General features: G+C 45.9%; 1 protein-coding gene across 2 annotated transcripts in view; it reads left to right on the forward strand.

Annotated features, from left to right (window-relative positions):
* The window catches only part of LOC136572667 (caspase-3-like), a 96138-nt gene that overhangs the window by 34705 nt on the left and 33679 nt on the right, over window positions 1-27754 (forward strand). For both annotated transcript variants that reach the window (XM_066573471.1, XM_066573472.1), the window contains one exon: window positions 4173-4241. In XM_066573471.1, the coding sequence (XP_066429568.1) occupies window positions 4180-4241 (62 nt within the window). In that variant the 5' untranslated portion in view covers window positions 4173-4179. The remainder of the gene's footprint in view (window positions 1-4172; window positions 4242-27754) is intronic.

Consider the following 27754-nt stretch of genomic DNA (forward strand, 5'->3'; position numbering starts at 1 on the left):
TTCAGCACGGCCTGCTGACGCTTGCCCACCGCTGTGCTGCCACACCGCGCGACACCGACTGCTGGCGACATGCTGCTGCTAACACATCTTGATTGCGAGACAGAGGAGGAGGAGGAGGAGGAGGAGGGTGCTTTAGTGGAGGAAGCATACACCTCCGCAGATACCAGCACCGAGCTGGGGCCCGCAATTCTGGGGGTGGGTAGGACGTGAGCGGTCCCAGGCTCTGACTCTGTCCCAGCCTCCACTAAATTCACCCAATGTGCCGTCAGGGAGATGTAGTGGCCCTGCCCGCCTGTGCTTGTCCACGTGTCCGTAGTTAAGTGGACCGTGGCAGTAACCGCGTTGGTGAGGGCGCGCACAATGTTGCGGGAGACGTGGTCGTGCAGGGCTGGGACGGCACATCGGGAAAAGTAGTGGCGACTGGGAACTGAGTAGCGCGGGGCCACCGCCTCCATGATACTTTTGAAGGACTCAGTTTCCACAACCCTATACGGCAGCATCTCAAGGCTGATGAATTTTGCTATGCGGACGGTTAACGTTTGAGCGTGCGGGTGCGTGGCGGCGTACTTGCGCTTGCGCTCGAACACTTGCGCAAGCGACGGCTGAACGGTGCGCTGAACTACACTGCTGGATGGGGCCGAGGACAGCGGAGATGAGGGTGTGGGTGCAGGCCATGAGGCGGTAGTGCCTGTGTCCTGAGAGGGGGGTTGCATCTCAGTGGCAGGTTGGGGCACAGGGGGAGAGGCAGGGGTGCAAACTGGAGGCGGTGAACGGCCTTCGTCCCACCTTGTGGGGTGCTTGGCCATCATATGTCTGCGCATGGTGGTGGTGGTGAGGCTGTTGGTGTTGGCTCCCCGGCTGAGCTTTGCGCAACAAAGGTTGCACACCACTGTTCGTCGGTCGTCAGGCGTCTCTGTGAAAAACTGCCAGACCTTAGAGCACCTCGGCCTCTGCAGGGTGGCATGGCGCGAGGGGGCGCTTTGGGAAACACTTGGTGGATTATTCGGTCTGGCCCTGCCTCTACCCCTGGCCCTGGCCACCGCACTGCCTCTTGCAACCTGCCCTGCTGATGCCCTTGACTCCCCCTCTGAAGACCTGTCCTCCTGAGTAAGCGTTGCACACCAGGTGGGGTCAGTCACCTCATCATCCTGCTGCTCTTCCTCCGAATCCTCTGTGCGCTGCTCCCTTGGACTTACTGCCCTTACTACTACCTCACTGCAAGACAACTGTGTCTGATCGTCATCGTCCTCCTCACCCACAGAAAGTTGTTGAGACAGTTGGCGGAAGTCCCCAGCCTCTTCCCTCGGACCCCGGGAACTTTCGAATGGTTGGGCATCAGTGACGATAAACTCCTCTGGTGGGAGAGGAACCGCTGCTGCCCAATCTAAGCAGGGGCCCGAGAACAGTTCCTGGGAGTGTTCCCGCTCCTGAGCAGGTGTCATTGTAGTGGAGTGAGGAGGCTGGGAGGAAGGAGGAGCAGCAGACAGAGGATTCGGATTTGCAGCAGTGGACGGCGCAGAACTGCGTGTTGATGATAGGTTGCTCGAAGCACTTTCTGCCATCCAGGACAGGACCTGCTCACACTGCTCATTTTCTAATAACCGTCTCCCGCGTGGACCCATTAATTGGGCGATGAATGTGGGGACGCCAGAAACGTGCCTCTCTCCTAATCGCGCAGCAGTCGGCTGCGACACACCGGGATCAGGAGCTCGGCCTGTGCCCACACCCTGACTTGGCCCTCCGCGTCCTCGGCCACGTCCACGTCCTCTAGGCCTACCCCTACCCCTCAGCATGCTGTATTACCAGTGATTTGATTTCACAGGCAGGAAATAAATTGGCGCAAGACTGCAGGCCAAATATAATTTTTTCCCTTTTTGGAAAACGAAAGGCCCCACTGCCTCTAGTGAATGAATAATCTAAGTTTAATAACTGTGCTGTGTCCCTGCTAATGTGTCACAGAACGTGAGGGTAGCAGAGTTATTATAACTCTGGCAGAGCAGGTATTTTTTTTCCCAATTAAGGAAAGCAAATGGCGAAGCCAGCAGTAAAGCGTAGCTGGGTGCGTATGATTTAGCAATGTTTTTCACGCAGCTCACACGTGTCCACCGCCCGTAAGGACGGACAGAGGCTGGACAAATAGATTTGTTTCCACTTGTTTTTCCACCAAAAGGCAGCACTGCGTATATTCAATGAACATGAGAAGTTTAATAACTGTGCTGTGTCCCTGCTAATGTGTCACAGAACGTGAGGGTAGCAGAGTTATTATAACTCTGGCAGAGCAGGTATTTTTTTTCCCAATTAAGGAAAGCAAATGGCGAAGCCAGCAGTAAAGCGTAGCTGGGTGCGTATGATTTAGCAATGTTTTTCACGCAGCTCACACGTGTCCACCGCCCGTAAGGACGGACAGAGGCTGGACAAATAGATTTGTTTTCACTTGTTTTTCCACCAAAAGGCAGCACTGCGTATATTCAATGAACATGAGAAGTTTAATAACTGTGCTGTGTCCCTGCTAATGTGTCACAGAACGTGAGGGTAGCAGAGTTATTATAACTCTGGCAGAGCAGGTATTTTTTTTCCCAATTAAGGAAAGCAAATGGCGAAGCCAGCAGTAAAGCGTAGCTGGGTGCGTATGATTTAGCAATGTTTTTCACGCAGCTCACACGTGTCCACCGCCCGTAAGGACGGACAGAGGCTGGACAAATAGATTTGTTTTCACTTGTTTTTCCACCAAAAGGCAGCACTGCGTATATTCAATGAACATGAGAAGTTTAATAACTGTGCTGTGTCCCTGCTAATGTGTCACAGAACGTGAGGGTAGCAGAGTTATTATAACTCTGGCAGAGCAGGTATTTTTTTTCCCAATTAAGGAAAGCAAATGGCGAAGCCAGCAGTAAAGCGTAGCTGGGTGCGTATGATTTAGCAATGTTTTTCACGCAGCTCACACATGTCCACCGCCCGTAAGGACGGACAGAGGCTGGACAAATAGATTTGTTTTCACTTGTTTTTCCACCAAAAGGCAGCACTGCGTATATTCTATGAATAATAACTGTGTTGTGGCCCTGCCTATACAATTCTTTCCCTGCAGTATCAATGGAGGGTGGAATGCTCTGCAGAGGCGATTTTGAGAAGCCCAAAAAAAATGCAGCACAGCTAACAGCAGCCTGGACAGTACTGCACACGGATAAATATGGCCCTAGAAAGGACCGTTGAGGTTCTTGAAGGCTACACTCACTCCTAACACTCTCCCTGCCTATGCAGCACTTCTGTCCCTAATGCCAGGTGCAACGGTCTGCAGAGGCGATTTTGAGAAAAAAAAAATGCCACTGCTAACAGCAGCCAACACACAGCTATCAGTGGCCCTAATAAGGACCTTTGGGGGGTCTTGAAGCCTACACTAACTACCAATTCTTTCCCTACAGCAGCTCCGGTATAAACAGCACTGTCCCTCATCTAACTCACCAGGCATCTGAGGCGAGCCGCGGGAGGGGCCGACTTTTATATTAGGCGAACACCTGATCTCGCCAGCCACTCACAGCAGGGGGGTGGTATAGGGCTTAAACGTTGCAGGGGGAAGTTGTAATGCCTTCCCTGTCTTTCAATTGGCCAGAAAAGCGCGCTAACGTCTCAGGGAAGGAAGTGAAAGTAACCAGAACACCGCATGGTGTTCGTTACGAATAACGAACATCCCGAACACCCTAATATTCGCACGAATATCAAGCTCGGACGAACGCGTTCGCTCATCTCTAAACGGAATCCATTAATGTTCATATTTTGTTCAGGCATTTGTTTGCGAAAAAAAAAATAGAACCTACTTTATCTTTCTGCATATTTCTGCATTAAGTACCCCATAGAAGTCAATGGGGGTGCACAAATGTGCGCACAAAAGGCAAGGAGATGCGTGAAACACTGGGGAAAAAAAACACATCTGGAACTAATTAGCCATTTCAATTGGTGTGCTTGTTTGCCACATGCAGATGAATATGTTTTATGGGCAGAAAAACTACAGTAAAATATGCCAATACATGCACAAAAAAGGCTTGTTCAGGGCACAAATACATTGCGCTGAGGCACGCACAATTGCTTAAACTGGCCTAACGCTAAAGTGAAAGCATGCAAGACTGAAACGATTTACTATAAAACAGATAATTACTTGCCACTATTTTTCATTACAGTGAAAAAATGGACACCGTTGGAGTGAAGGAATTTTTCCCTGCCGGAAGCTCATCTCCTCAAGCTGAGAGGTAAATGTTTCTTTCGCCACATCCAGGCTGTATACTTTGTGTTAATTATATGAGAATTTATTAGAATGAACGATCCTTTTTTTTTCATATTCACCAAAGTAGAATCTTTAATTCAGCATGAACAGTTTTGATTCTGTAAACAAGAAGGATTTAATTCCTACCAACTGCCTTGACAAGTTTTGCTTATGGATTCTGCATTTGAGACTTCCATGATATGTCTGGTCATCCATTTGTTGTGTTTTTTTTCTTAAGGCCCATTTAGACACACCGATTCTTGCTCAAAAATTGCTCAAAGCCGTCTTTTGAGTGAGAATCGTTGGGTCTAACTGCACTGACACTGTGCAGTTTTCATAAACGAGTCGATCAGAGTTCTCTTTTAGCAAGCTGAAAGAGAACGATGAGCCTTCTCAGTGCTGCACGCTGAGTTCACAGCAGAATACGGCTGATACTATTATTTTAGCTGGTATCCCGCTCAGATGAAGAAGACAGTGGTTCAGCTGTCTTTTGCATACTCCGCACGGAGCGCTCTGTGAACCCAGCTTGAGTATGAAGAACACAGCGCTCCAGCTGTGTTCTGCATACCCTGCACGGAGCGCACAGCTATATACCAGCTGTGTGCTCCATGAAGACAGCAGGAGTGGAGTATACAGTAACAATAATAAACTTTATTTGTATAGCGCCAACATATTCCGCAGCGCTTACAGTAAGACGAGCTCAAAACTGTCAAACTGCCGTTTGAGTGAATTTTGAGCGATCACCTTGCCCTGTAAATGCACACAGATGTCTTTTGAGCAACTTTTGAGCAAGAATCGTTGCTTTTGAACCAGGCTTTAGCAGTTTTACATTTTGCGTACAATTGCCTAACAAATAACCAGCTGGCAGTAGACTTCCAGGCAAACTGGACGATAGGATCATTTAAAACTGATGCTTTCTGCCCGATTCAAATCTGTCATTTTTCAATATACATTGGATGTTTTTAATATTTTTTTTAATCTGATAATTTTTATTAAAATTATATTTTTTCGTTCATGTCATTGGGGGACATAGCTTGACCATGGGTATATAGCAGCTGCTGGTTGGAGATGGACACTAAGTGAAAAACAAGTTGGCTCCTCCCATTTGCTATATACCCCCTGCAGGCACTTAGCTAATCAGTTTTTAGCTTAGTGTCTGTAGGAGATGGACAAGTAGATGTGGTCCTCCTAGGGCCACTCAAGTAAAGGATTGACTGAGCTGGATTACTCTATGATCTAACCCAACATAGGAGGGAAAAACGGGCAGCATTTCCTGACCATTGACTACTCTGCCTAAGAAGCCTTAAGGTTCCCCAGGTTGCCTCCCCTCCTCTTCCTTTGGGGCATGAAGAAGGGGCAGTGGAACCCTGCTGGAAGGAGGAAATCCGGATGAAGGAGGGTGAGCATGCGCGGCGTTGTTAAAGCCCCTCACCTACTTTTCTGTATTCTCACCCCTGGATGCAGCCCCTCCGGTTTTCTTCCCGGTGTTGGTCCCTGCGGGCAGCTCCCTCTGCCCTCTGTGATTAAGTGAAGCGAGTGGTGAGTAGTTCGCCCCCTCTACCCTCTCCCTCCTCTGCAGCATACGCTTTTTAAAAGTGTGGAGGATATATATATTTAAGGTAAAATGTCTATTTCACCATCTGAGCCAGCAGAACGGAATGTGCCAGCCAGTTATCAGAATATGCAGCTTGATAGAAATACACGCTCATAACCTCAGGGGCACATTGTTACCCGCACATAACCCTCAGGCGTCATTTGACTACGCATTGCTCATTCCCGCCCCTGCCCCCTCCATCGAACATCTAAGATGTCGCCGTTTTTTATCTGAAACCACGTGATGTCGGACATCCATGACGACAGAAGCTCACGCAGGACGGGATGGAAAAAACCATAATTGGACTGCCCAATCCCATGCTTTGATTTCCAATTCCGTATTGCTTCCGGCATGCCCGTAAAGGGCAAGTAACTCATAATGCTATATAAGATGCTATACGCCTACTAATAAACAGAGTCCAGGAAGACTTTCTACACTGACAGTCTGCCTCTGTGTGATCTCTTCCATTGTGCACACAAACTCTGAACCCGGCACCCGGCCAGGCCCAAGTTTGTCTTTCGCCAATGAAGTTGCATCTTCTTTAGGTCACTGACAACCAGTTCCGTAATTTTATGGCATTGTATGAGCGTGCTTGGACTGAAAGTCGCTGCATTTGAGGCAGTGCCCTTCAGCTAATTTCATGTACGGCTGTTACAATGGTTCATTCTGTCCAAATTGAACAGGACCATAGCTTCCCTGAACTGGCGGATCCTATTCGGGTTCAAAGCTCTCTTTGATGGTGATTGAGGACCTCCCAGACCCGGCTGGGTCGACCCCTCATGGGTCTTCGGTGGCAGGTGCTGACAACTGATGCCAGCCTCTCGGGTTGGGGGGGACATGGCAAAGTTGGTCAGCTCAGGGAACGTGGACCGCTCAGGAGTCCTCGCTACCCATAAACATTTTGGAATTGCGAGCTATTCTTTGTTCCCTCCATTACTTTGCTCCTCAGTTGGAAGGGCAGACTGTGCAGATCCAGTTGGACAATGCTACAGTGGAGGCTTACGTAAACCATCAAGAAGGAACATGCAGTGCAGGGGTCATGGCAGAAGATCCTCATTTGGTCCAAGGTTCACTTTTTTGCGCTCTTGGCAGTTCAATTTGCTGGGGTCAACAATTGAGTGGCTGACTTCCTCAGCCAGAAGACTCTTGACCCAGGGAAATGGGAGTTCCAAGAGGAAATATTCCAGGGAATGTGTCGAAGGTTGGACAGCTCGGATGTTGACCTAATGGTGTCCAGGTTCAACCACAAGCTTCCGGCCTTAATGACTCGGTCTCTAGATGCCCAGGATGTAGATTCCTTCATAATTTCATGGAGAGACTTTCGGTTCCATTACATCTTTCTGCCCTTTCCCCTAATTCCGTGTCTGCTTAAAAAGATCAAGCTGGAGGTTCGCCCAGTCATTCTGGTAGCTCACATGGTACTCAAATCTCATTGAGCTTCTGGATGACACACCTTGGTGCCTTCTACCTCAAGTCTACCTACTCTCACAGGGTCCCCTGTTCCATCCCAATGTACCTCATCTTTATTTGACAGCCTGACGGTTGAGTCCATGGTTTTTCCAAGCCAATAATCCACACAGTGATAAAGGCTAAGAAACGCTCTTTCTCCCGAGTCTATTATCGTAACCTGCACCCCTTTGATTTTTTCTTTGTCTCCCCTCCTGTCATTTTTATAGGAGGGTGTGGACCTTGGCTTGAGCCTTAGCTCATTGAAGGGACAAGTGTCCGACCCCATCATTTTTCAACATCCATTGGCATCCGTAGCGAATGTACATACCTTTTTACAGGGTGTCGCACACACTGCCTCAATCATTCGGTCTCCCATTCCACCGTGGGACCTTAATCTTGTGTTGGATGTATTACAATCACATCCATTTGAACCTTTAGAGTTGATATCTATGCGTCTGACCCACAAGGTAACCCTGTTGGTGGCAGTCACCTCTTTACGTTGGGTTTCTGAACGCGCAGCTCTCTCCACAGAGCCTCCATTTACGTTGTTTCACCAGGACAAGGTGGTGGTACCCACAAACTCATCTTTTTTGCCAAAGGTGGTCCCAGACTTCCACCTCAATCAGGATATTGTTTTACCGTTGCTTTTTCCTGATGTGGTTCATCTAGCAGAGCAGGCCTTGCATAAGTTAAATTTAGTGCGGGCTCTGCGGATATATCTGTCAAGGACGGCTGCCCTGAGGCGCTCTGGGTCTCTATTTGTGGTGCTGGATGGCCCGAAAGGTGGTCTTGCCGCATTCAAGGGGGCCATATCTTGTTGCATATGCTCTGCGGTAGTAGAGACATATCAGGTTAAGGGGAAACTCGGCCCTTTGACATCACGTCACACTCCACTTGGGCATTGAGTGCCTCGTGGGCAATGCGGAATGGGGCCTCTGCTGCCATGGTTTGTAAAGCTGCAACATGGTCATCGCTACACACTTTTTAAAAAAATATTACTGAGTTTGGACATTTGAGTCTGCAGACATTACCCTCAGCCGGGCGATTTTTGCAAACGGATAGGAACCATTCTCAGAGGTCTTAGACAGTTCTATCTCCGCAGGGGACTGCTCTGGGATGGCCTTCAATCAAGCTGTGTTCCCCAGTGACCAGAACGAGAAAGTTTGTTTTTTCTTTTTGTACTCCCCATAAAATCTTTCTTGTTTCATTCATTGGGGGACACAGCACCCACCCAGTAAGCGTCCTTTTTCATTGTGACTTGGTTTTTCCCCCGATTGGGGTTACTCTTTGTCACACTGGCGCCTTCCTAAGTTTGTTTACTTTAGACCCTATGAGGGCACTCCTGCTTGTGTACAAAACTGATAAGCGAAGTGCCTGCAGGTGGTATATAGCAAATGGGAGGAGCCAACTAGTTTTTCACTTTGTGTCTATCTCCAACCAGCAGTTGCTATATACCCATACTCAAACTGTGTCCCCCCCCGACCGGCACCCGAATCTTTGCGGGTGAGCAGGCAGGTACTCTGTAAGGACGATACTCACTCGAGTATCTGTCCTTACAGAGTACACTCGCTCATCTCTAAGCATTACCCCAAACAATTTAATCAATCATAACCATATTTAAGCAAATCATAACCCCAGCCCTGTCCCTAACAAAAAAAAAATATTTAGGCACATACAGGGAAAAAAAACTAACTCTTCTCACCTCTCTCTCTAACCCCTCCAAATCCCATGAGCTATTCTACAATACCTCAATGCAACTAGCACTCAATGTGAACTAACTATTATTATACATATCAGCCCATCTTCCCCAAACTTTCTCAAACTTACTTAAAATAGCATCTTTTTATGATATATTCTCCTTTCCAAAGATATAGCCTCTCTTATTTTTGTGACAAAAGCCCTTACTGTTGGGGGGCAGGCTGCATCCAATGGGCAGTAATTTACTTTTGCGCGTGATACAATGCTCTCTGAATTCTCAAAGGAGTATCCTATCAAGCCCATCAACAGTACCCACTATACAAAATCTGTGATTAAGACTAATATTGACAAGATACATTTATTAATTGTCTTTAGTACCCGATTCCAAAATTCATGCAGTTTTACACAATCCCAGACCATATGCACCGTCCACGTGACATTTTGTACAGCATGAGTTTATTCTAATACCCATGTAAAACAACTTTAACCCGTTTAGTGGCATGCCCGGTAAATCTCCTTCCTCCAAAATTTGGAAATCATTTTCCAAAATTGTTAAAATGTATTCTTTCATTACAAAAAAATGTTGCAGAACTATGGAAAAGTGTAGAACTCCTCTACAATAACATGACCAGATCGACGGTGTCCTTTACAGCAAAAATGGCCCTACTATTAATGCTTCCGGGGTCCATGGCAAAGATCAAAGCCGAACTCCTGAGATTGGCCATCCTGGCGGTTAGGATGACTGTCCCGGGTCTATGGCGTTCCACGGCTCCACCCACAAAGGTTATATGGACAGAAAATCTCAATACTCTTATGAGATACGAAATGGAGGGAGCAGAGGAGGAAAAAGCCCGCAAAAGGTCCTATGATCTTTGGAGCCCGTGGATCGCCATGAGAGCATCTAAACCCTTTGAAAACTGATTGAATACAGGTACTATAGACCTTTAAGGATTCCCGGAAGCCCAAAAAGCTCTCAAGCAAGACCTTCACCCTCCCCGTGCCCCCCTACCCCAACACCCCCCCTACCTACTACCCCCCTAGTCAGATATGTGCCTTTCATTATTAATGCATCATAAAGTTGTATTTTTTTCTCAATTTATTATTTTTTAGTTCTTTGTTTTACAAAATAAATGTATTCTGCAGGAAAAAAAAAAAAACCACGATATATGATATAAGAGAATAAGCGTGGATACGTCCAGATAGAATGGTAACTGCAGATCAATATAATGTAACACTGTTTACTGTTTATCGAAAAAGCATAATAAAAAATCATTGAAACAAAAAAATGTTGCAATGTGATTGTTGCATTCCTTAATAAATACTTGAGCGATTAAATTGCATTGCTGCATAGTTGTAAAAAGTTTTATTATTTTTTAAAAAGGTAATAAAGTAAAAAAAAAACTTTTCCCATATAAAAATGTAAATAAACCTACCCAATACCTATTTGGTATTGCTGCAGATATAAAAGTCTGATTTATCAAAATAATGCATTATTTACCTCACAGTGAACGTCGTCAGAAAAAAAAAAAGCAAAACGTCAGAATTGCGCTTTTTTGTCTACACGGTCTCCAAGAAAAAATATAATAAAAAGCGTTAAAGTCATATGTACTCCAACATAGTACCAATAGAAACTATAGGACACCCTGCAAAAAAGAGAACCCTCACACAAATACTGTATGTTGCCGAAAAAAATTAAAAAGTTATGGCTGTAAGAAAATGTGGCAGAAAATAATTTTTGTTTTTTTCCAGATATATTTTATTTTTTAAAAGTAGTACAGCAGAAAAAAATAAGTAATTTATGTATTTTTTAATTTATTAGGTATTAGAGTAATCATACTAATAGAATAACATTATCATGTGACTTTTGCTGCAGTGTGTACACCATAGAAACAATACCTTCCAAAGATTGCAGAATTGCACTTTTTTTTCCCATTTCACTCCAATTACAATTTTTTTTAGTTCAAACGGATTTTATTGTGACAGAGAGTGATGACAGAATACATTCTTGAATGCTTTTCATTCTATAGAACATACAAAACATATGACCGTCTTATGATGCATCCATTAATCTGGCTCCAGCTCTTTTCCTTTATGGAGCCTGCTGAAGGTTTCTCTCTGACTACTATTTTTCATAAAGGGGGGAACTCCTTCCTAGCCCACCCCAGGGTAGGTGTCTAGGAGGAGGTGTATAACAAACCCAAAGAAAAAAAGAGAGGGGGGAAACAGGGAACGTTAAGCGGGTAGTAGGAGGGGGTTGGGTGTGGGGGAGGGGGGGTGCCTTGAGTTCAAGGTTATGACATCTCAGAGCTATTCTGTTTATTTTTCCTTTTTTTGCTTGAGCCCATCAGCGTGTGGTGTGTTTCCCAGGGGGGGGGGGGAGGTTCGGGTTTCCTTTTAGCAATGCCTCCTCCCCTCTGCGTTGGAGAGGGGGGGGAGGGGGAGGGTGTATCGCTCCTCAGTTATCTCACTGAGCAATTCCGGGGGATTGCGATCCTACGACGCTCTTGTGGTCTGCGAGATCAACTCCCCCATTCTGGGGGATGATCTAAAATCTAACCATGGCCGCCACGTTGCATAAAACCCCACCACTGTAGCCTCCTCCTCTGCCCTCATCTCTTCGAATTTTGCAAGCATGTTAATAGCTTCCACCCAATGGATCTTAGTGGGTCCCAAGGAGGCTCGCCAGAATTTTGGGATAGTGTATCTCACTGCTAGTATAAAGAATCGTAAAAGACCTTTTCTCACCTGGGTAACAGGCCCCGGGAACATAGACAGCAGTGCCATCTCGGGTGTAAGGACTACTCCTGTCCCACACAGAGTGTTGTACAGCGCCTCCACGTCCCTCCATAGTGTCGCCACCGGAGGGCATTCCCACCAAATGTGGAGCATGTTACCCCTTCCACCGGAACATCTCCAACACAGGGTGGAAGATTGAGGGAACATTTTGTGCATCTTTTCCGGGGTTGTATACCAGTGTGACATGACCTTATAGCTCAGCTCTTGCAGCCTGGAGTGAACTGTACCCTTGTGGGTTAGAATGAAAGACCTTTGCCACAGGTCCACCGAGAAACCTTTACCTAGCTCGCTCTCCCAGGTTCGTGTGAACTCCGGGGGTTCGTCCCCCATCTCACGGTCCAGCATTATCCTGTATAGTAGGGAAATTAGATGTCCCGGGGATTTTGGTGACATGCATACTTCCTCAAAGGGGGTAAGGGCTTTAGTCCAGCTCGACCCGGGTGTCAGGGAGATCAGCGAGCCCCTCAGCTGTAAGTATATCATCCAAGCTCCCGGCAGTACCCGTGTCCCCGTAAAAAACTCCACCAGGGGTTTGATTTCCGACTGATTTAGTACATCTCTCACCCGTGATGTTCTTATTGCAGGCGTTAGTATGAAGGTTTTGTTTTGCTATAGGGCCTTAAATTGGGGATTGGCCAGGATTGGGGTGAGGGGCCCCGGGATTGAGACCAACTCATTTCGTCCAGCGAAACTCGACCAGGCCTCCGCCAGCTGCCTCAATAGGGGAGACACTCGGAAGCAATCTTTGAGCAGGCCCCCCGGGATCCAGAAAATCCCCTGCACTACCTCCGGCTCCAAGTCAGTTTCCATCTTGACCCACAGTTTGGACCCGCTGTGTTTCAGGAGGTTAAGGACGCATTTGGCTATATTAGCCTTGTAGTATAGGGAAAAGTCCCGGAGGCTGAGACCTCCTCGGTCTTTGGCTCTGACTAGTGTGCTATATTTTAATCTGGGTCTACGCCCTCGCCAGACAAATTTGGTAATTAGAGATCTTATACGCATCAGATAGTGTCTGTTTAGTCTGATGGGAAAGGCCTGGCAGAGGTAAAGAAACCTTGGGAGCGATACCATCTTGACCGTATTGATGCGGCCGCTCCATGATAGAAATAGGGGGTTCCACTTGTCTAGGTCTTTTTTTAAGTTCGATAGGAATGGCTTATAATTTAGGTCAAATGTGTAGGAGGGGTCGGCCGGGAGCTGGATGCCCAGGTATTTTATGGCCCTGTTCTGTCATTTAAATGGGAAATGCCCTCTCATCCTCAGCTTGAGGTATGGTTACATTTAATATCTCAGTCTTCTGCAGATTTATTTTGAAATTGCTTATTCTACTGAACCTGCTAAACTCCTGCAGGAGAACCGGGATTCCGACATTTGGGCATGATAAGTAGACCAGGAGGTCGTCTGCGAACAAGGATAGTTTATGATCCGTGTGTCCCATCTTGACCCCTCTGATGGACCCATTTTCCCTAATAGCGTTGGCAAGTGGTTCCATCGTTAAAATATAGAGGAAGGGTGACAACGGACACCCCTGCCTTGTTCCATTATGTATGTGGATGGTATCCAATTACAATTTTTTTAAAGTTTTTTTCATAACGTTATATGGTACCATTGAAAGACAACTTCCCCTGCAAAAAAACAAGCTCTGAGACAGCTCTGTTGATGGATGAATAAGAGGTATGCGTGAGAAGGAAAAAACAAAAATTAAAAAGGGGCCGTCCTTAAGGGGTTAAATACCATCAATAAATGTGGCAGAAGCATATCCTGGTAGTGCTTAAAATATTAATTTGGGAGACCATGGAACTCGAGTATTCATTTGAAAATGCTTCTACTGCACTCCTTAACTCATTAATAGAGATGAGCGAGTATACTCGCTAAGGCACTACTCGCTCGAGTAATGTGCCTTAGCCGAGTATCTCCCCGCTCGTCCATAAAGATTCGAGGGCCGCCGCAGCTGACAGGTGAGTTGCGGCGGGGAGCGGGGCAGAGCGGGCGGGAGAGAGGGAGAGAGAGATCTCCCCTCCGTTTCTCCCTGCTCTCCCCCACAGCGGCACCCGAATCTTTCGGGACGAGCGGGGAGATACTTGGCTAAGGCACATTACTCGAGCGAGTAGTGCCTTAGCGAGTATACTCGCTCATCCCTACTCATTAAGTGCCAAAATAGCCTCCAATATTGCTCTTTGATGATTAGAGAGTTGACAATTGCACACGAGCCAAATACTTATAAAGATCTTCACAATTCACACTTAACTTGGAAGCATGCAAATTTCATTCTCCTTTTATAACCATAGAATTAAAAGGTCTTCTCAATGCTGCAACATAAGATGATGATTTCTCTGACTTAGTGACCAAGCTTTTTTCCATTTTTGTTTTTTCCTCCCCTTTTTTTATGTTCAATCATTTTAATAAACCTTTTCAAATAACAAACAACAGCATTACAATGGAATAATTCAGTCTGGGAAAAATCTGCATTCGAGACTTGAGTTAAACACATTGCCGATAATTAATCGTATAACTGATATTTCTCATATCTCCCAATAAGATTATCCAAATTATAAACTAAATAATGGAAAAACAAAAAATAATGTACTGAAAAACTTTTAAAAAATTCTAAGTGGAGAGAAATGGAAAAAAATGACATTCTGCCATCTTTCAGTGCGTCTTGTTTCTAAATGACATGATATCTTTATTCTATGGGTCAGTACGATTACTACGATGCCAAACTTGTATAGTTTTTTTTAAATTTGCTGTACTAATATATCTTTTTTTAAGATATTTAATTTTTTTAAATTATTTTCTGCCTCCATCTTCTGCGCACAATAGCTTTTTTATTTTCCTGTTGATATAGTTGTGCAGTACGTCCTGTAGTTTTCGTTGTTAGCATTCTAAAATACATAGGACTTTTTTGATTGCTTTTTATTAGATTTTTTTCTTGGCAACAGGGTGAGAGAAGTGGAGAGGAATGGGGAAAAAATGAAATTCCACCATCTTTCGGTGCATCTTTTTTTCTATGGTGCAGAAACTGCAACAAAAATGACATAACTTTATTCTTCAAGTCAGTAGGATTACTGGGCCCCTAAACGTTTAGGTTTTTTTTTGCTTTTGTTATTTTTGAAAGTAGTACTTAAAAAAAAAAATGTACATTTTTTAAAGTTACTTTTTGCCACCATCTTCTACATGCAATAACTTTTTTATTTTACCGTCGACCTAGTTGTGTGAGGGCTTTTTGAGCGCTTTGTATTGCTTTTCTTCTTGGAAATAGGGTGACCAAACGCATTTCTGGCGTTCTTCATTTTTTTCCTGACTATTTTCATCGTGTGGGCTAAATTTATGCGTTACTTTGATAGACTGGACTTTTATGGATGCAGCAATACCAAATGTATATTTTTGTTTTATTATTTAGATTATTTTATTACAAATATGGCAAAGGGGGTTGTTTTTTTTTTGTTTTTTTTACTTTTATTACTTTTTTTTAATAATTAGTAAAACGTTATTGTTCTTATTTTTACTTTTTTTTTTTTTTAAGCCCAGACAAGGGACAACCATTTGCGATGCTTTGATCGCTCCATCGTTGGTGATGTTGCCGCTAACCAGCACCCTGGATGTATGAAGAGAGATCGCCCCACGATCTCTGTTAATACATAGACCGCCGCTACAGGCTGTCAAAAGGAGTATCGGTGGTCGTTAGGGTTAATTACACTCATCACAGAAAAAAAAAATTGTCTGCTACTTGGGGTATTTCATGTATGATTTACTAAACCGAGTAAAACAGGTTTAGGCTAAAACAGACATACTAGCTATATAAGAAAACAGTGTTGTCAACTAGAAGCCTAGCAACTACTGACATCAGCTTACCAACATGCTCAGATGTGCCCAGATACTGCTGGAACCCGCTGCTGCCAGGATGTGTTGCACACGAGGGGCTGGAAGGCAGGATGCAGGTAATGGCGCAGCAATTATGGTTCAAAATGTGTTTTTATTTATATAGAAAATTATGCATTTAACATTAAATGTCATCAAATATTGCCAGATGGTATCACGTTACTATTTTATATCAACTTTGTATGCCAAGATCTTAAGCCAAATAAATGAACAAACTTATCTTGGTATTGTTTTCTTGGTTTTAACTATCCATGAAAAACAACCCCCCCCCCCCAAAAAAAAAAACAAAAAAACAACAAAACACAGCAGTTCTTCTTTAAAGTTGGGGAAGAAAAAGGGGGGGATAGGAAAAAGGGGAAAAAAAGAGAGGGAAGGATAAGAAGGGGGGAGGTGGTAGGAGTGTGGGGGGGAGGAGTCCAACCTATTAACCATTGAAGTAACCATCAAGTGTTTTAAGACTTAATTTTGACTGGCTGATTGAGTTTGTCTTTGGGGAATGATGCCACTTGTAACCCAGGATGCCAACTCTGGTGTGTTACGGAGCATGATCCACGTGGACCAGGTTGTCAGGTAGTTGCTGTGCCTTCTCTCATCTTTTGCACATATTTCTTCCATATGTTGGATATAATCTAGTGCTTCGATCCACATCACCCTTGTGGGGGGCGATGGGGATTTCCATTTCCTGGGAATTATTTGGCGAACAGCTATGACAAAAAATCGTAGTAGTGATTTTTTGGTTTGTGTCAAAGGACCAGGGAACATCGACAGCAGTGCTATTTCTGGGGTCAGTTTTATATTTTGTTTACTCGCCCATGAGTAGAGCTCGCCCACCTCTTGCCAAAGGGGGCAGATCATCGGGCACGACCACCAAATATGAATGAACGTACCCTTCTCTTTTAAGCATCTCGAGCAGACATCTGGATATTGTGGGAAGGCTCTGGCAAGCCCCGTGGGGGTTCTGTACCACCTTGTCAGGATCTTATAGTTTAGTTCCTGTAATTTACTCGAGATGGTGGCTTTGTGTGTTAGAATGTAAGCTCTCCTCCATGACTCCTCGGGGGGGGAGCACCCGAGCTCCTTTTCCCACTCTCTTTCCAGCACAGCACTATTTCCTTGACTGTTCTCTGCTAGCAAGAATTGATATAGTTCTGACACCCTACCCTTGGTCGCAGGTCCCACCCATGCTGTCAGTAACTCTTCTATGAATGGGGAAAGTCCCGTGTTTTTATGTTTCCCATTTCCTGGAATCCATATTAGGCCATATCCCCTATGGGGGGCTGAGTCTTGTTCTGCTGACGCCCAGCGTTTCTGAGATCTACTCCATACTAGTTCCAGTACTCTTCTGGTCAGTGAAGCCTTGTGGTAGAGCGAGATATTGGGTATCCCCATTCCCCCATCCTCCCTAGGGCCAGTCAGGGCCCTCCAGTTACGTCTCGGTCTTTTGTCGCCCCAGATAAATTTCATTATTATTTTCCTAATTTTATTTAAGTAGGCCCCTGGGAGTCTGATGGGGATGGTTTGGAGGACGTATAGCAACCTAGGAAGGACATTCATTTTTATGGAACTGATCCTACCAAACCAGGAGAGGGACACCGTCCGCCATCCCTCTAGGTCTTTTTCGGTCTTAGCTAAGAGTGGTTTATAGTTTGTTTGGAATAGGTCTTTTATGTCCGGTGTGATTGTTATGCCTAGGTATTTGATCCCATTTTTTTTCCATTTGAATGGGAAGGCATTCTCCAGGTCCCCTTCCTCGTTGTTGGGTATGTTAATATTTAAGATTTCTGATTTATTTAAGTTTACTTTGAAATTGGAGAGGCGGCCGAATCTCCGAAACTCTTCCAAGATATTGGGCAGGTCTATCCTTGGATTTGATATGTAGAGCAGCAGGTCGTCGGCATAAAGGGCGACCTTCTGATCGCTTGTGGCCACCTGCATTCCCCTGATGTCGGAGTTGGTTCTGAGAGCATTGGCCAGGGTCTCCATCACTATGATATAAAGAAAGGTAGATAGGGGACAGCCCTGCCTTGTGCCATTTCTAATCTGGACCTGGTTAGACATCCTCCCGTTTACTCGTATTTTTGCTGACGGATTATTATAGAGTGCCATTATCCATTCTAGGAACCTTGAGCCCAGCCCTATCTGTTTTAGCGTTGCCTCCAGGAATCCCCAATCCACTCTATCAAAAGCCTTTTCGGCGTCGACCGCGAGAAGGCAGAGTGGGATACCTTCCTTTGCGGCCCTTGATATGAGTGCCAATGTGCGGACTGTACTGTCCCCTGCCTCCCTTCCAGGGACGAACCCCACCTGGTCCCCGTGTATCAGGGCTGGTATGTGGCACTGCAGGCGGCTCGCTAACATTTTGGCAAATAATTTAGTGTCCACATTTAGGAGCGATATTGGCCTGTAACTCCCACAATTAGTCGGATCTTTCCCAGGCTTTGGGAGGACTGTTATGACCGCCTGCAGCGCCTGTGCCGGGAAGGGGGATGCTCTGGAAACTGTATTGAATGCCTCTAACATCAGGGGGACCAGGCGACCCATACAGGTCTTATAAAAGCGGGGTGTGAACCCGTCTGGGCCTGGGCTTTTACCGATTTTCAGCGACCCGGCTGCCTCCTCCAGGTCTTGTGTTGTAAAGTCAGTCTCTAATGCCATCATGTCTTCGTGGGGTATACTCTTAGGGGCATGGGTTGCTATATATGCGTCTCTCTCCTTCCTATGGTCCACTTCAGTGATGTTCTGTTCTTTATCCAGATTATATAATTTCTGATAATATGCGTGGAAGCTTTCAAGGATCCTAGCATTGTCGTGGACCAGTCCCTCTCCCGGCTTGTCTATAGTGAAGACGTAGGTTTGTGGTGATCTGGGGTTTAATGCTCTAGCCAGCCCCTTTCCGCACTTGTCCCCGTATTCATAAAACTTTCCTCTGATTCTGTCACGTTGACAGAGAGAGGTTTGCTCCAATATATTGAGAATATTTGTTCGAGTCGCCGATATCTCCGCTGCGGTGTCTGCAGCGGGTGCCGCTTTGTTAGTCGATTCTAGTATGTTTAAGTGGGTCAAAAGGGTCTCTAATTTAGTGGACCTTAATTTTTTAATTCGGGATCCGTGTGATATGAATATTCCCCGTAATACGCACTTGAGGGCTTCCCATTTCACGGGGGCTGGGGTTGTGTCTGTGGCGTGGTTGGCTATGAAGGAGTCTATTGCTAGCTGTATTTCTTGTAAGCATACTGCGTCATCTAATAAGTTGTCGTTTAGGCGCCATTCGGGGCTCGATTTGTTCCTCTGTCCTATCCCTAGGGATCCCCAGACTGGAGCATGGTCCGACCACACAAAGGTGCCCATGGATGAGCAGGGTTTTCTGTCTAGTAAGCCATGTGATATGTAGAGATAATCTAATCTATGGTAACTGTTGTGAGCTAGTGAGTGAAAGCTATAATCCCTCTCTCTAGGGTGAAGTGTCCTCCATAGATCTACCAATCTAAGGCTGGCTAATTCTGTTTTGAGTCTGTGCGTTGTTGTGGGGGAGACCCCCGATTTACCCACCGAGGAGTCACGGACCGGATCCATGCAAAGGTTAAAGTCGCCTCCCATGATGATATTGGACCAGTTCGCGAAGGTCGCCAGAGCCTTCAGCGTTCGGATTCCAAAACTTTTCTGACCTAGATTGGGAAAATAGGCATTAGCCAATGTAATGATTTCAGCATTTACTTGGATTTTTAAGAATAGATGTCTCTCATTTTTGTCTATTTCGGAGGCCAGCAGTTAATGCGGTAGATATTTATGGATTGCTATGGAAGTGCCTCCTGCTTTTTTCGTCGGGTGTGGGCTATGATGCCACGTTGTATAGTGACGATGCTTACACTTCGGTATCTTAGATTCCTGGAAGTGTGTTTCCTGTATGAAGACTATCATTGTCTCCTGGCGGTGGAAGTGGTCCAAGATCTGCCCCCTTTTGGCCGGTTTATTTAACCCCCTGGCATTGTAAGTGCTAAAGGTGAGATCAGCCATCTGGTTGGAATATGAGGTGTCTCAGCTGAGGTCGGGAGTGGGTAGGTGAGTATAGAGTGGGTGGGGGGGGGGGGGGAGTGTTGGATTAGCAAGGAAAGAGCATGTGAAGAGGTGGAGGAAAGAGAAAAATAAGTAAGGCTCAGTTTTTGAAGCCTTGCGCTGCGCTGAGTAGTCGCGCATGCTTGCTGGGTGAATTGCTGGCTTGGGCTTGCCAGCGTTCGCAATAGTGCGATTGGCCACCCTGTGTGTGGGGAGCAAGGAGGTATCGGAAGGAGGTTTTCCGAACCCCCGCGTCCCCCACCCATGGGACCAACATGTGTTAGTTGCTGCCGACCCCTATTTGAGGCCTTTGAGGATATTCCCCGAGGCACCAGGGAGTGTAAGATGATGTTCTGTGTTTAGGAGTCTGAATGTGGGGAAGGAACTTGAGGTTAAGATTGATGAGGCATAGCATTTGTAAGTAAGAAAAAAAGGTAGGAGATGAACTGTTTGTAACCATGGTTAATAACTATTAACTTGGAGAACGTCTTGTGGTTCTGGTCTCTTTAACATATAGTCAGTCCATAGAGTCGCGTGTCTTTTCCGCTTCAGTGTGCGACCTCTCGCTCCGTTTTTCCCTGGAGCCCTGCTTCAGAGGTGTGTGCTCATTTTATCTCTGTTATTGTTAGCGGGGCAACCGAGGTGCGGACGGTAGGGTCAGTGTTCTGGACTGGAGCTATGAGAGGCCAAAAGAAGGGCCGTGCGTCCTCTTTAGGTTTGTCCCCGTAGATTCAGGTGTTCCTGTCTGTGCGGGTTCGTTTGTCTCTTTGTGCTTTTGGTTGCATGGTCTGCCACTGTTCTCGTGTTGTAGGTGCCAGGGCCGTTGGGACCATGGGCCAGTCCGGGAGGGCGACCATTGATAGTTGTAAAGTTCCTAAAAAATTCGGGAGGTCACCTAAGTTGCGGAAGACAGCTGTTTTCCCGTCTTTTGTGGCGGAGGGGGAGAAGGGGAATCCCCATCTATATGGTGTCCCCTGAGCTTTCAGGGCTGCTAGGGGGGGTCTGAGGGCTCCTCTCATTCGCAAGGTGTGGCGCGCCAAGTCTTGGAGGAGTATGACGGGTTTTCCGCTGTGTTGCAAGTCTCCTCTTTCTCTGGCTTTCCTGATGATCTCATCTTTATCTTTGTAGAAGTGTACTCTACATATGATGTCTCTTGGCCTGTTGGGGTCCATGGCCCTGGGCCCTAGGGTTCTATGGATTCGGTCTATCTCTACTGGGCTCTCTGTTGGCCGTTTCAGTAATTGTTGGAAGAAGGTCTGTGCCCACTCCTCTAGCTGCTGGCCCTCAACTTCCTCCGGCAGACCTCGTATTCGTATATTATTTCGGCGGTTCCGATTTTCTAGGTCGTCAATATGCATAATGAGACCTGTAATCTGATCGGCTTGGGCTTGTATAGCTTGCCTGTGGGTTTCTAAGATGGCTGCCGTGCCCTCCTGGGTGTCTTCTATTTGCGTTATTCTGTGGCCTAAGTGCTGTATGTCTGAGCGAATGCCATCTAATACTTGTTTGTTGGAGGACTCAAATTTGTGGAATAGTTCGGTCAGCTCACTCTTTGTCGGAATCTCCATTATATGGCGTTTCCACTCCTCATCTCCTGTGACGTGTGGAGAGCCTCTGTTCTCTCTAGGGGATAGACTGGCCATGGTATTGGGCCTATGTGAGGATGTCCATGAGGGGCTATCACTCCTATCAGCCATGTATGCCTGTGCTGTAGGGGAGGGTGTGCTGTGCTGCGTGCAGGGGCTGCTGCCCAGAGTACTCACTGCACCCTCGGTCTGTTTGCCTCCTCTCTGCTCCAGCCGTCCTTGTGGGGAGAGATCTGTGCTGCTGGCTGCTCTTGCTGCTCTGTCATCGGCTTGTCTTCCCTTATCTGGCATCTGCAGGGCGCCTTCTCTTGAGTGCCAAGCTGCTGCTGAGTGCAGGAGATGATCTGCCTCCCGTGCTTCTGCTGGTGCCGGCGCCATCTTGCTCCTCACAGCCGGCTCCCCTGCTCCGCCGAGATATCGCTCCATTCCGCCGCTTCTGCTGACCGGAGTGCAGGACTGCGATCGGGTGGGTCTTCTCTTCCCCATGGACTGTGCGGTACTCCTTTTCTGCCGCTCGCCAGTGCCTCAGGGCTGCAGGGAAGGTAGGAGACGCGGGAGCTCGCCGAAAGTGCGGCTTATCCTGCCATCCGCTTGGCCACGGCCCAATGGCGCAGCAATTATAATGTTGTCATGCATCTGTACGTGGGCTAATCTACCAAGCTGTCGCCAAACTGTAGTTGGCATATAACTTAAAGGGGTTGTCCCGCGAAACAAAGTTGGGGTATACACTTCTGTATGGCCATATTAATGCACTTTGTAATGTACATTGTGCATTAATTATGAGCCATACAGAAGTTATTCACTTACCTGTTCCGTTACTAGCGTCCTCGTCTCCATGGTGCCGTCTAATTTTCAGCGTCTAATCGCCCGATTAGACGCGCTTGCGCAGTCCGGTCTTCTCCCTTCTGAATGGGGCCGCTTGTGCCAGAGAGCTGCTCCTCGTAGCTCCGCCCCGTCACGTGTGCCGATTCCAGCCAATCAGGAGGCTGGAATCGGCAATGGACCGCACAGAAGACCTGCGGTCCACCGAGGGTGAAGATCCCGGCGGCCATCTTCGCAAGGTAAGTAAGAAGTCACCGGAGCGCGGGGATTCGGGTAAGTACTATCCCTTTTTTTTTTTAAACCCCTGCATCGGGTTTGTCTCGCGCCGAACGGGGGGGCTATTGAAAAAAAAAAAAAAACCCTTTAAGATCCCAGATGTGCTAGGCAAATTTTGACTTCAGAGTCGGATTCAGCGCCCTTGATTTAATATGAATAACCTGTTTTACTGTCAGTTGGAAAATCTTTGTTTATCAGTGTTATAGAAGCTAAAAAAATGATTCCATGCTTCCCCTTCCTCAAAGACCTTTGCTTCATTAAAAAGACTATTTTTTTTGCAAAACCTCTCTGAAGATCCACAAGTTGAGACTGTGCCTCTTTCCAATTAATTTCCACCTGATTAGTGGGAGAGTATGTATGCGCTTGCTCTGCATCTAAAGCTCATCGCTGAAGGGCCCTAAGGACATCCTGAGATTTAGACTTATGTAGGCTAATCTTCTGTATATAATGACCACATATAATGCCTTCATAGCATCACTTACTATAGACACTGAGAAAAAGCCAATATTAATCAGAAATAATTCCAATAGAGCCTCCTCCGTTCTAGCATTACAATCAAACAGGTTCAACCAAAAGGGATTTAACCTCCAAACTCGATTTGAAAAAATTCGTTCATAATGAGCGACAAATAGTGTAGAGTGATCAGACAGTTTTTGGTAGTCTCTTTTCCAGATCAACTGTTTTATATTGCGAAATATGGATAAACCGCTTGCATTTACTAATTGTATCCTGCATAGCAACATTTTTTTCTTCCAGTGCTTTAACCCCTTAAGACTCCAGGACGTACATTTACGTCATGCAGCGTCGGCATATGCATGAAAAAAGATCGCGGGGTGACCTCTCTTCATAAAGCGCGGGTATCAGCTCATTACAGCTGACACCCGCGGGCAATAGCTGCAATTAGCCACGCGGTTGATCAGAGTTATTAACCCTTTAATTGCACCCCCTTCCTCTCCATGGTGAGGTTGCAGGGAGCTGTGCGGGTGTCACAGCTGCCGGGGTCCTTCTGAAAGGCCCCAGGGCTGTCTTTGCAGACTGCCAATCAAGCCGTCCTGTGGGGTGGCTTGATAGACTGCCTGTCAGATTACAGTATGATGTAATGCTATGGCATTACATCATACTGCAGTAGAGATCAAAGCATCGCATGCTGTAGGCCGCCTGCAGACGAGCGGAAATCCCGCCGCGGGATTTCCCGCGGGATTTCCGCCGCTGAAAGTCTGCATAGGAGTGCATTACAATACGCACTCCTATGCAGACGGCCGCGGTTTGGCCGCGCGAAATCTCGCGCGGCAAACAAACCGCGGCATGTTCTAATTTTGTGCGGAGCACGCACTCACCTGGCCGCCGGCTCCGGTCTGCGCATGCGCCGGCTGCGCGGCAGCCGGCACACCAAAGAGCCGGGGCCGCCAGGCGCGGGTGAGTACGCGCTCGTCCCTGCAGGCTCTGGGGTCGGATCGCGCGGCGAGATTTCTCGCTGCCGGATCCGACCCGCTCGTCTGCAGGCGGCCGTAGTCCCCTAGGACTGCCAAAAAAAGAGTAAAGATAAGATCAATAAAGTTTTACTAATAGTAAAAAAAAGGTAATTAAAGTTTAATCACCCCTCTTTTGCCATATTTATAATAAAAAAAATCTAAATTCATAAAACAAAAATACATATTTGGTATCGCCACGTCTGAAAAACTCTGATCTATCAAAGTAGTGCATTATTTACACCGCACGGTGAACATCACCCGAAAAAAAAAAAATAAAGCACGCGTGAAATGCACTTTTTTGGTCACCCTTTCTCCCAGAAAAAATGCAATAAAAAGCGATCAAAAAGTATGTATTTCAAAATGGTACCACTGCAAACTACCTGACGTCTTGCAAAAAATGAGCCATTGCCCAACAACGTCAATGGAAAAATTTAGGTTTTTGTGCGCAGAAGATGGCAGAAAATAATTTTAAAAAATTTAATGTCTTTAAAAAAAATAAAAGTAGTAAAAAAAAACTAAACAAGTTTGGTATCGTAGTAATCTTACTTCCCGTAGAATAAAGTTATCTTTTTTTTTTGCAGTTTGTGTGCCATAGAAGCAAGACACACTGAAAGTTGGTGGAATGTCTTTTTTTTTTTTTTTCCTTTTACTCCACTTGGAATTTTTGTTACGTTTTTCAGTACATTATATGGTACATTTAATGGTACCATTGAAAAATACAACTTGTCCCGCAAAAAAGTAAGCCATCGTACAGCTATGTCAATGCATACATTTTTTAAAAGGGGGGAGAAAAGAACGAAAATGGGGAAGGGGGGGGGGGAAGCGTTCGTAAGGCATTAATACATTTCTCTGCTTAAACAATCTCTCAGTAACTTTATGAAATTATGTCTTATAAATCCAACATCATCTTTCAGGCTATCAACCTGAGCAGAGAGGGAAGCCAGAACAGTATTGTTTTTAGACACAGCTAGAAAAACAGCATAGAGTAGGTTCGTTTTGTATATCATTTTGCTTATCCACACAACTAGCTTGTGCTGAAATGGCCTGCATAATAGTATTTGCAAAAGCAGATGAAGTATATAAAACCGGCCATGCTTACCGTTGTCCATTACAGAGTGAGATAACGTATTAAAAGTCCCATCGGAGGAGGCAAATACAGCTGTAGATGTTTCATGAACATTTCTTACTGGGGTTGCAGGAGGAGTTGAACGAGCAAATTCCACCAACCTGGTCACCGCATTGCACCATTTTTCTATAAAGCAATTAAAATGGTCAAAACGTTTTGTGCATTCCGCGGGATCTTCCTGCTCAATATTCTATTTTACCTCCAATGTTGTATGAGCAGCCTTACGGCGCAAAGTATTCACAGTAGCATTTGCAGATATCGGAGTGCCATCATGAAGCGCACATGCACCCCTGGCTTCATTCCTCCTTGTCATCTTAACTCGGTTCAATGACAGGTCTCACAACAGACCAGCATTTGATATTGCTGCTCCTCCGCTTCTCCACTCCCTACATGGTGCAGCAAAACCAAAGGTCCAGGGACCAGTAAGACAGCCAGCATAGCGGAGTTAGAAACACCGCCTCAGGAAGAAAACCACTGTACCAAGGTGCATAATAGGTGGGAGCTCTCCTAGTGTGTCTCCCCTGCTTACATCGTGCTCTAGGCCACACCCACTGAAAACCGTGCACGCAAAACAATCTTGGATGTACAGTGGATATAAAAAGTCTGCACAATTAAAATGCCATGTTATTATCATGTTAAAAACTCTGACAAAGATCATTTTACATGGTTGTCACATGCACTACACAACCAGTACTTCCTGCAGCTCCTTTAATGTTGCTGTAGGCCTCTTGGCAGCCTCCCAGATCAATTTTCTCATAGTCTTTTCATCAATTTTTGAGGGACGTCCAGTTCTTGGTAATGTCATTGTTGTGCCAAATTTAAATCCACTTCTTGATGACCGTCTTCACTGTGTCCCATAGTATATGTAATGACTTGGAAATTTTCTGGTCCCCTTCTCAATTCAACAATCGGATCCCTTTACAGGCTTTTGCTGAAAATGGCTTTTGCTGAAAAATGACACTACGAATATGTTAGGAAACTCCTACTAGAAGAGCTGAATTTTTATTTGGGGTAAAATTAGAATCCCTGTAAATAATGGCAGCGGAATACTCAAATGTTGATCCAGGGATTACTCTGGCTGCCATTATGTAGTCGGGAGGAGTTCTTTTTCCTCCAAATGAGCTAAATGGCTGCTTGGGGTTTTATTTTTGCCTTCCTCTGGACAGCCTGAACTAGATGGACATTGTCTTCATTCAGCCTAAAATACTACATTACTGACTACTACTTAAAATGAGTTTAAATGTAATAGGCTAATTCTAAACACAACCACATCTACATAGCAGGAGTGCTGTGGGTTTTCCATAGCGGCATATTCTGAGGCAAGATCCGCTGCATTTCTGTAAAAGACACAGTCAAAATATACACAATCAGTGCGGATTTTTACTGGAAACTAGCTGTGCTTCCGCAGCTGATTTCTGAAAATGGCACTCTCCCTCTGACCCCTGAAGTCATTATGCTCTTAGCGCCTCCTTCACCAGGCACCTGGTAGCCTCTAGTGAGAGCAGCGCTGCTGCTCAGGTGATGCAAAAGTGGCCAGTGGCACTGCGCTCACTAGAGGTCACCGGGTGCCCGGAATAATGGAGGTAAAATCATTGATCATGATGAGCCCTGCTGCTCTAGTCACACCCCCTTATTGGTAGGAGTGTCCCACAGTAAAAAAAAAAATTCCCAAGGGTGCCCTGAAGGCTGAAAAGGTTCAGAAACTCTGGTCTAGGAGATACTCACATTGCCTTTCTATAAGTGCAGCACAATGTATGGCCATGGCTTTGGGCGTATCTTGATATACTGTAGTTTAAGTAGGGATACATGTTTAGACTGAAATACAGTGCTGCATTCTGATATTTGAGTATTTCCTATCTGAGGCCGCGTGCACACAAGCGTTGCGGATTCCGCTAGCGGATTTTCACGCGCGTATGGTACCTAAATGTGCTTGCGGATAGGTGCGGATGCGTGAAAAATCACGCGTGGATATACGCGGATGTGTTGCGGAAAAAAACGCGCAGAAAAACCAGCAGACACCCCTTATTGTAAACCCGACCCCTAGAGAACTGCCCATTCCTTGGAAAACAGCTTAAAAACCAACACCCAGACTCCGTTTTGTCCCTCTTGCTTGTGCGAGCACCGTTAAATTATTCTGGCAACATGCTTTCACCCGGTGAGCAGATGTCTTTGTGGGCATGGTTGATCCATGTAACTTTTTTCAGGCGCTTCTCCAGCGTGACTTTATTTCAGTCACTGCAAAAAAATTCACAAGAGGAATTCATTACTACAGATTTTGCATTCTTACATCCTGCATTGGCAAGAAATACTACCTATCTCCCTCTACAAATTTGCCTGTGAAGCTCTGTGCTGTGTGTTGGGACACCTCCTACCATGCCTACTTCCTGTAGTCATAGCAACCAGTGACTCCATCCGCAGCTGCACTGCAGATGTACTGCGTGAAAAAACGCACCCATTCACTTGTATTGGAGGCTTCACGCGCAGAATCCGACCCAAATTAGAACAGGTCACAGATTTTTTTCACGCGCGTGAAAAAACGCGATACAAATCTGTCCGTCTGGGGACAACTGCGGATCCTCATAGGAGTATATTGGCTGCAGTCTGGGGCAGATAATGTGCCTAAAATAACGCGCTGGAAATTCCGTTCGTGTGCAGGCACCCTTAAAGGGGGGTTCCTACTACCTAATATTTCACATACACTCTGTCCAGGCCCTGTGACTGTTACAGCCAATCACTGATCACAAATAG

The sequence above is a fragment of the Eleutherodactylus coqui genome, chromosome 7, assembly GCF_035609145.1.
Source record: "Eleutherodactylus coqui strain aEleCoq1 chromosome 7, aEleCoq1.hap1, whole genome shotgun sequence".
NCBI lineage: Eukaryota > Metazoa > Chordata > Amphibia > Anura > Eleutherodactylidae > Eleutherodactylus > Eleutherodactylus coqui.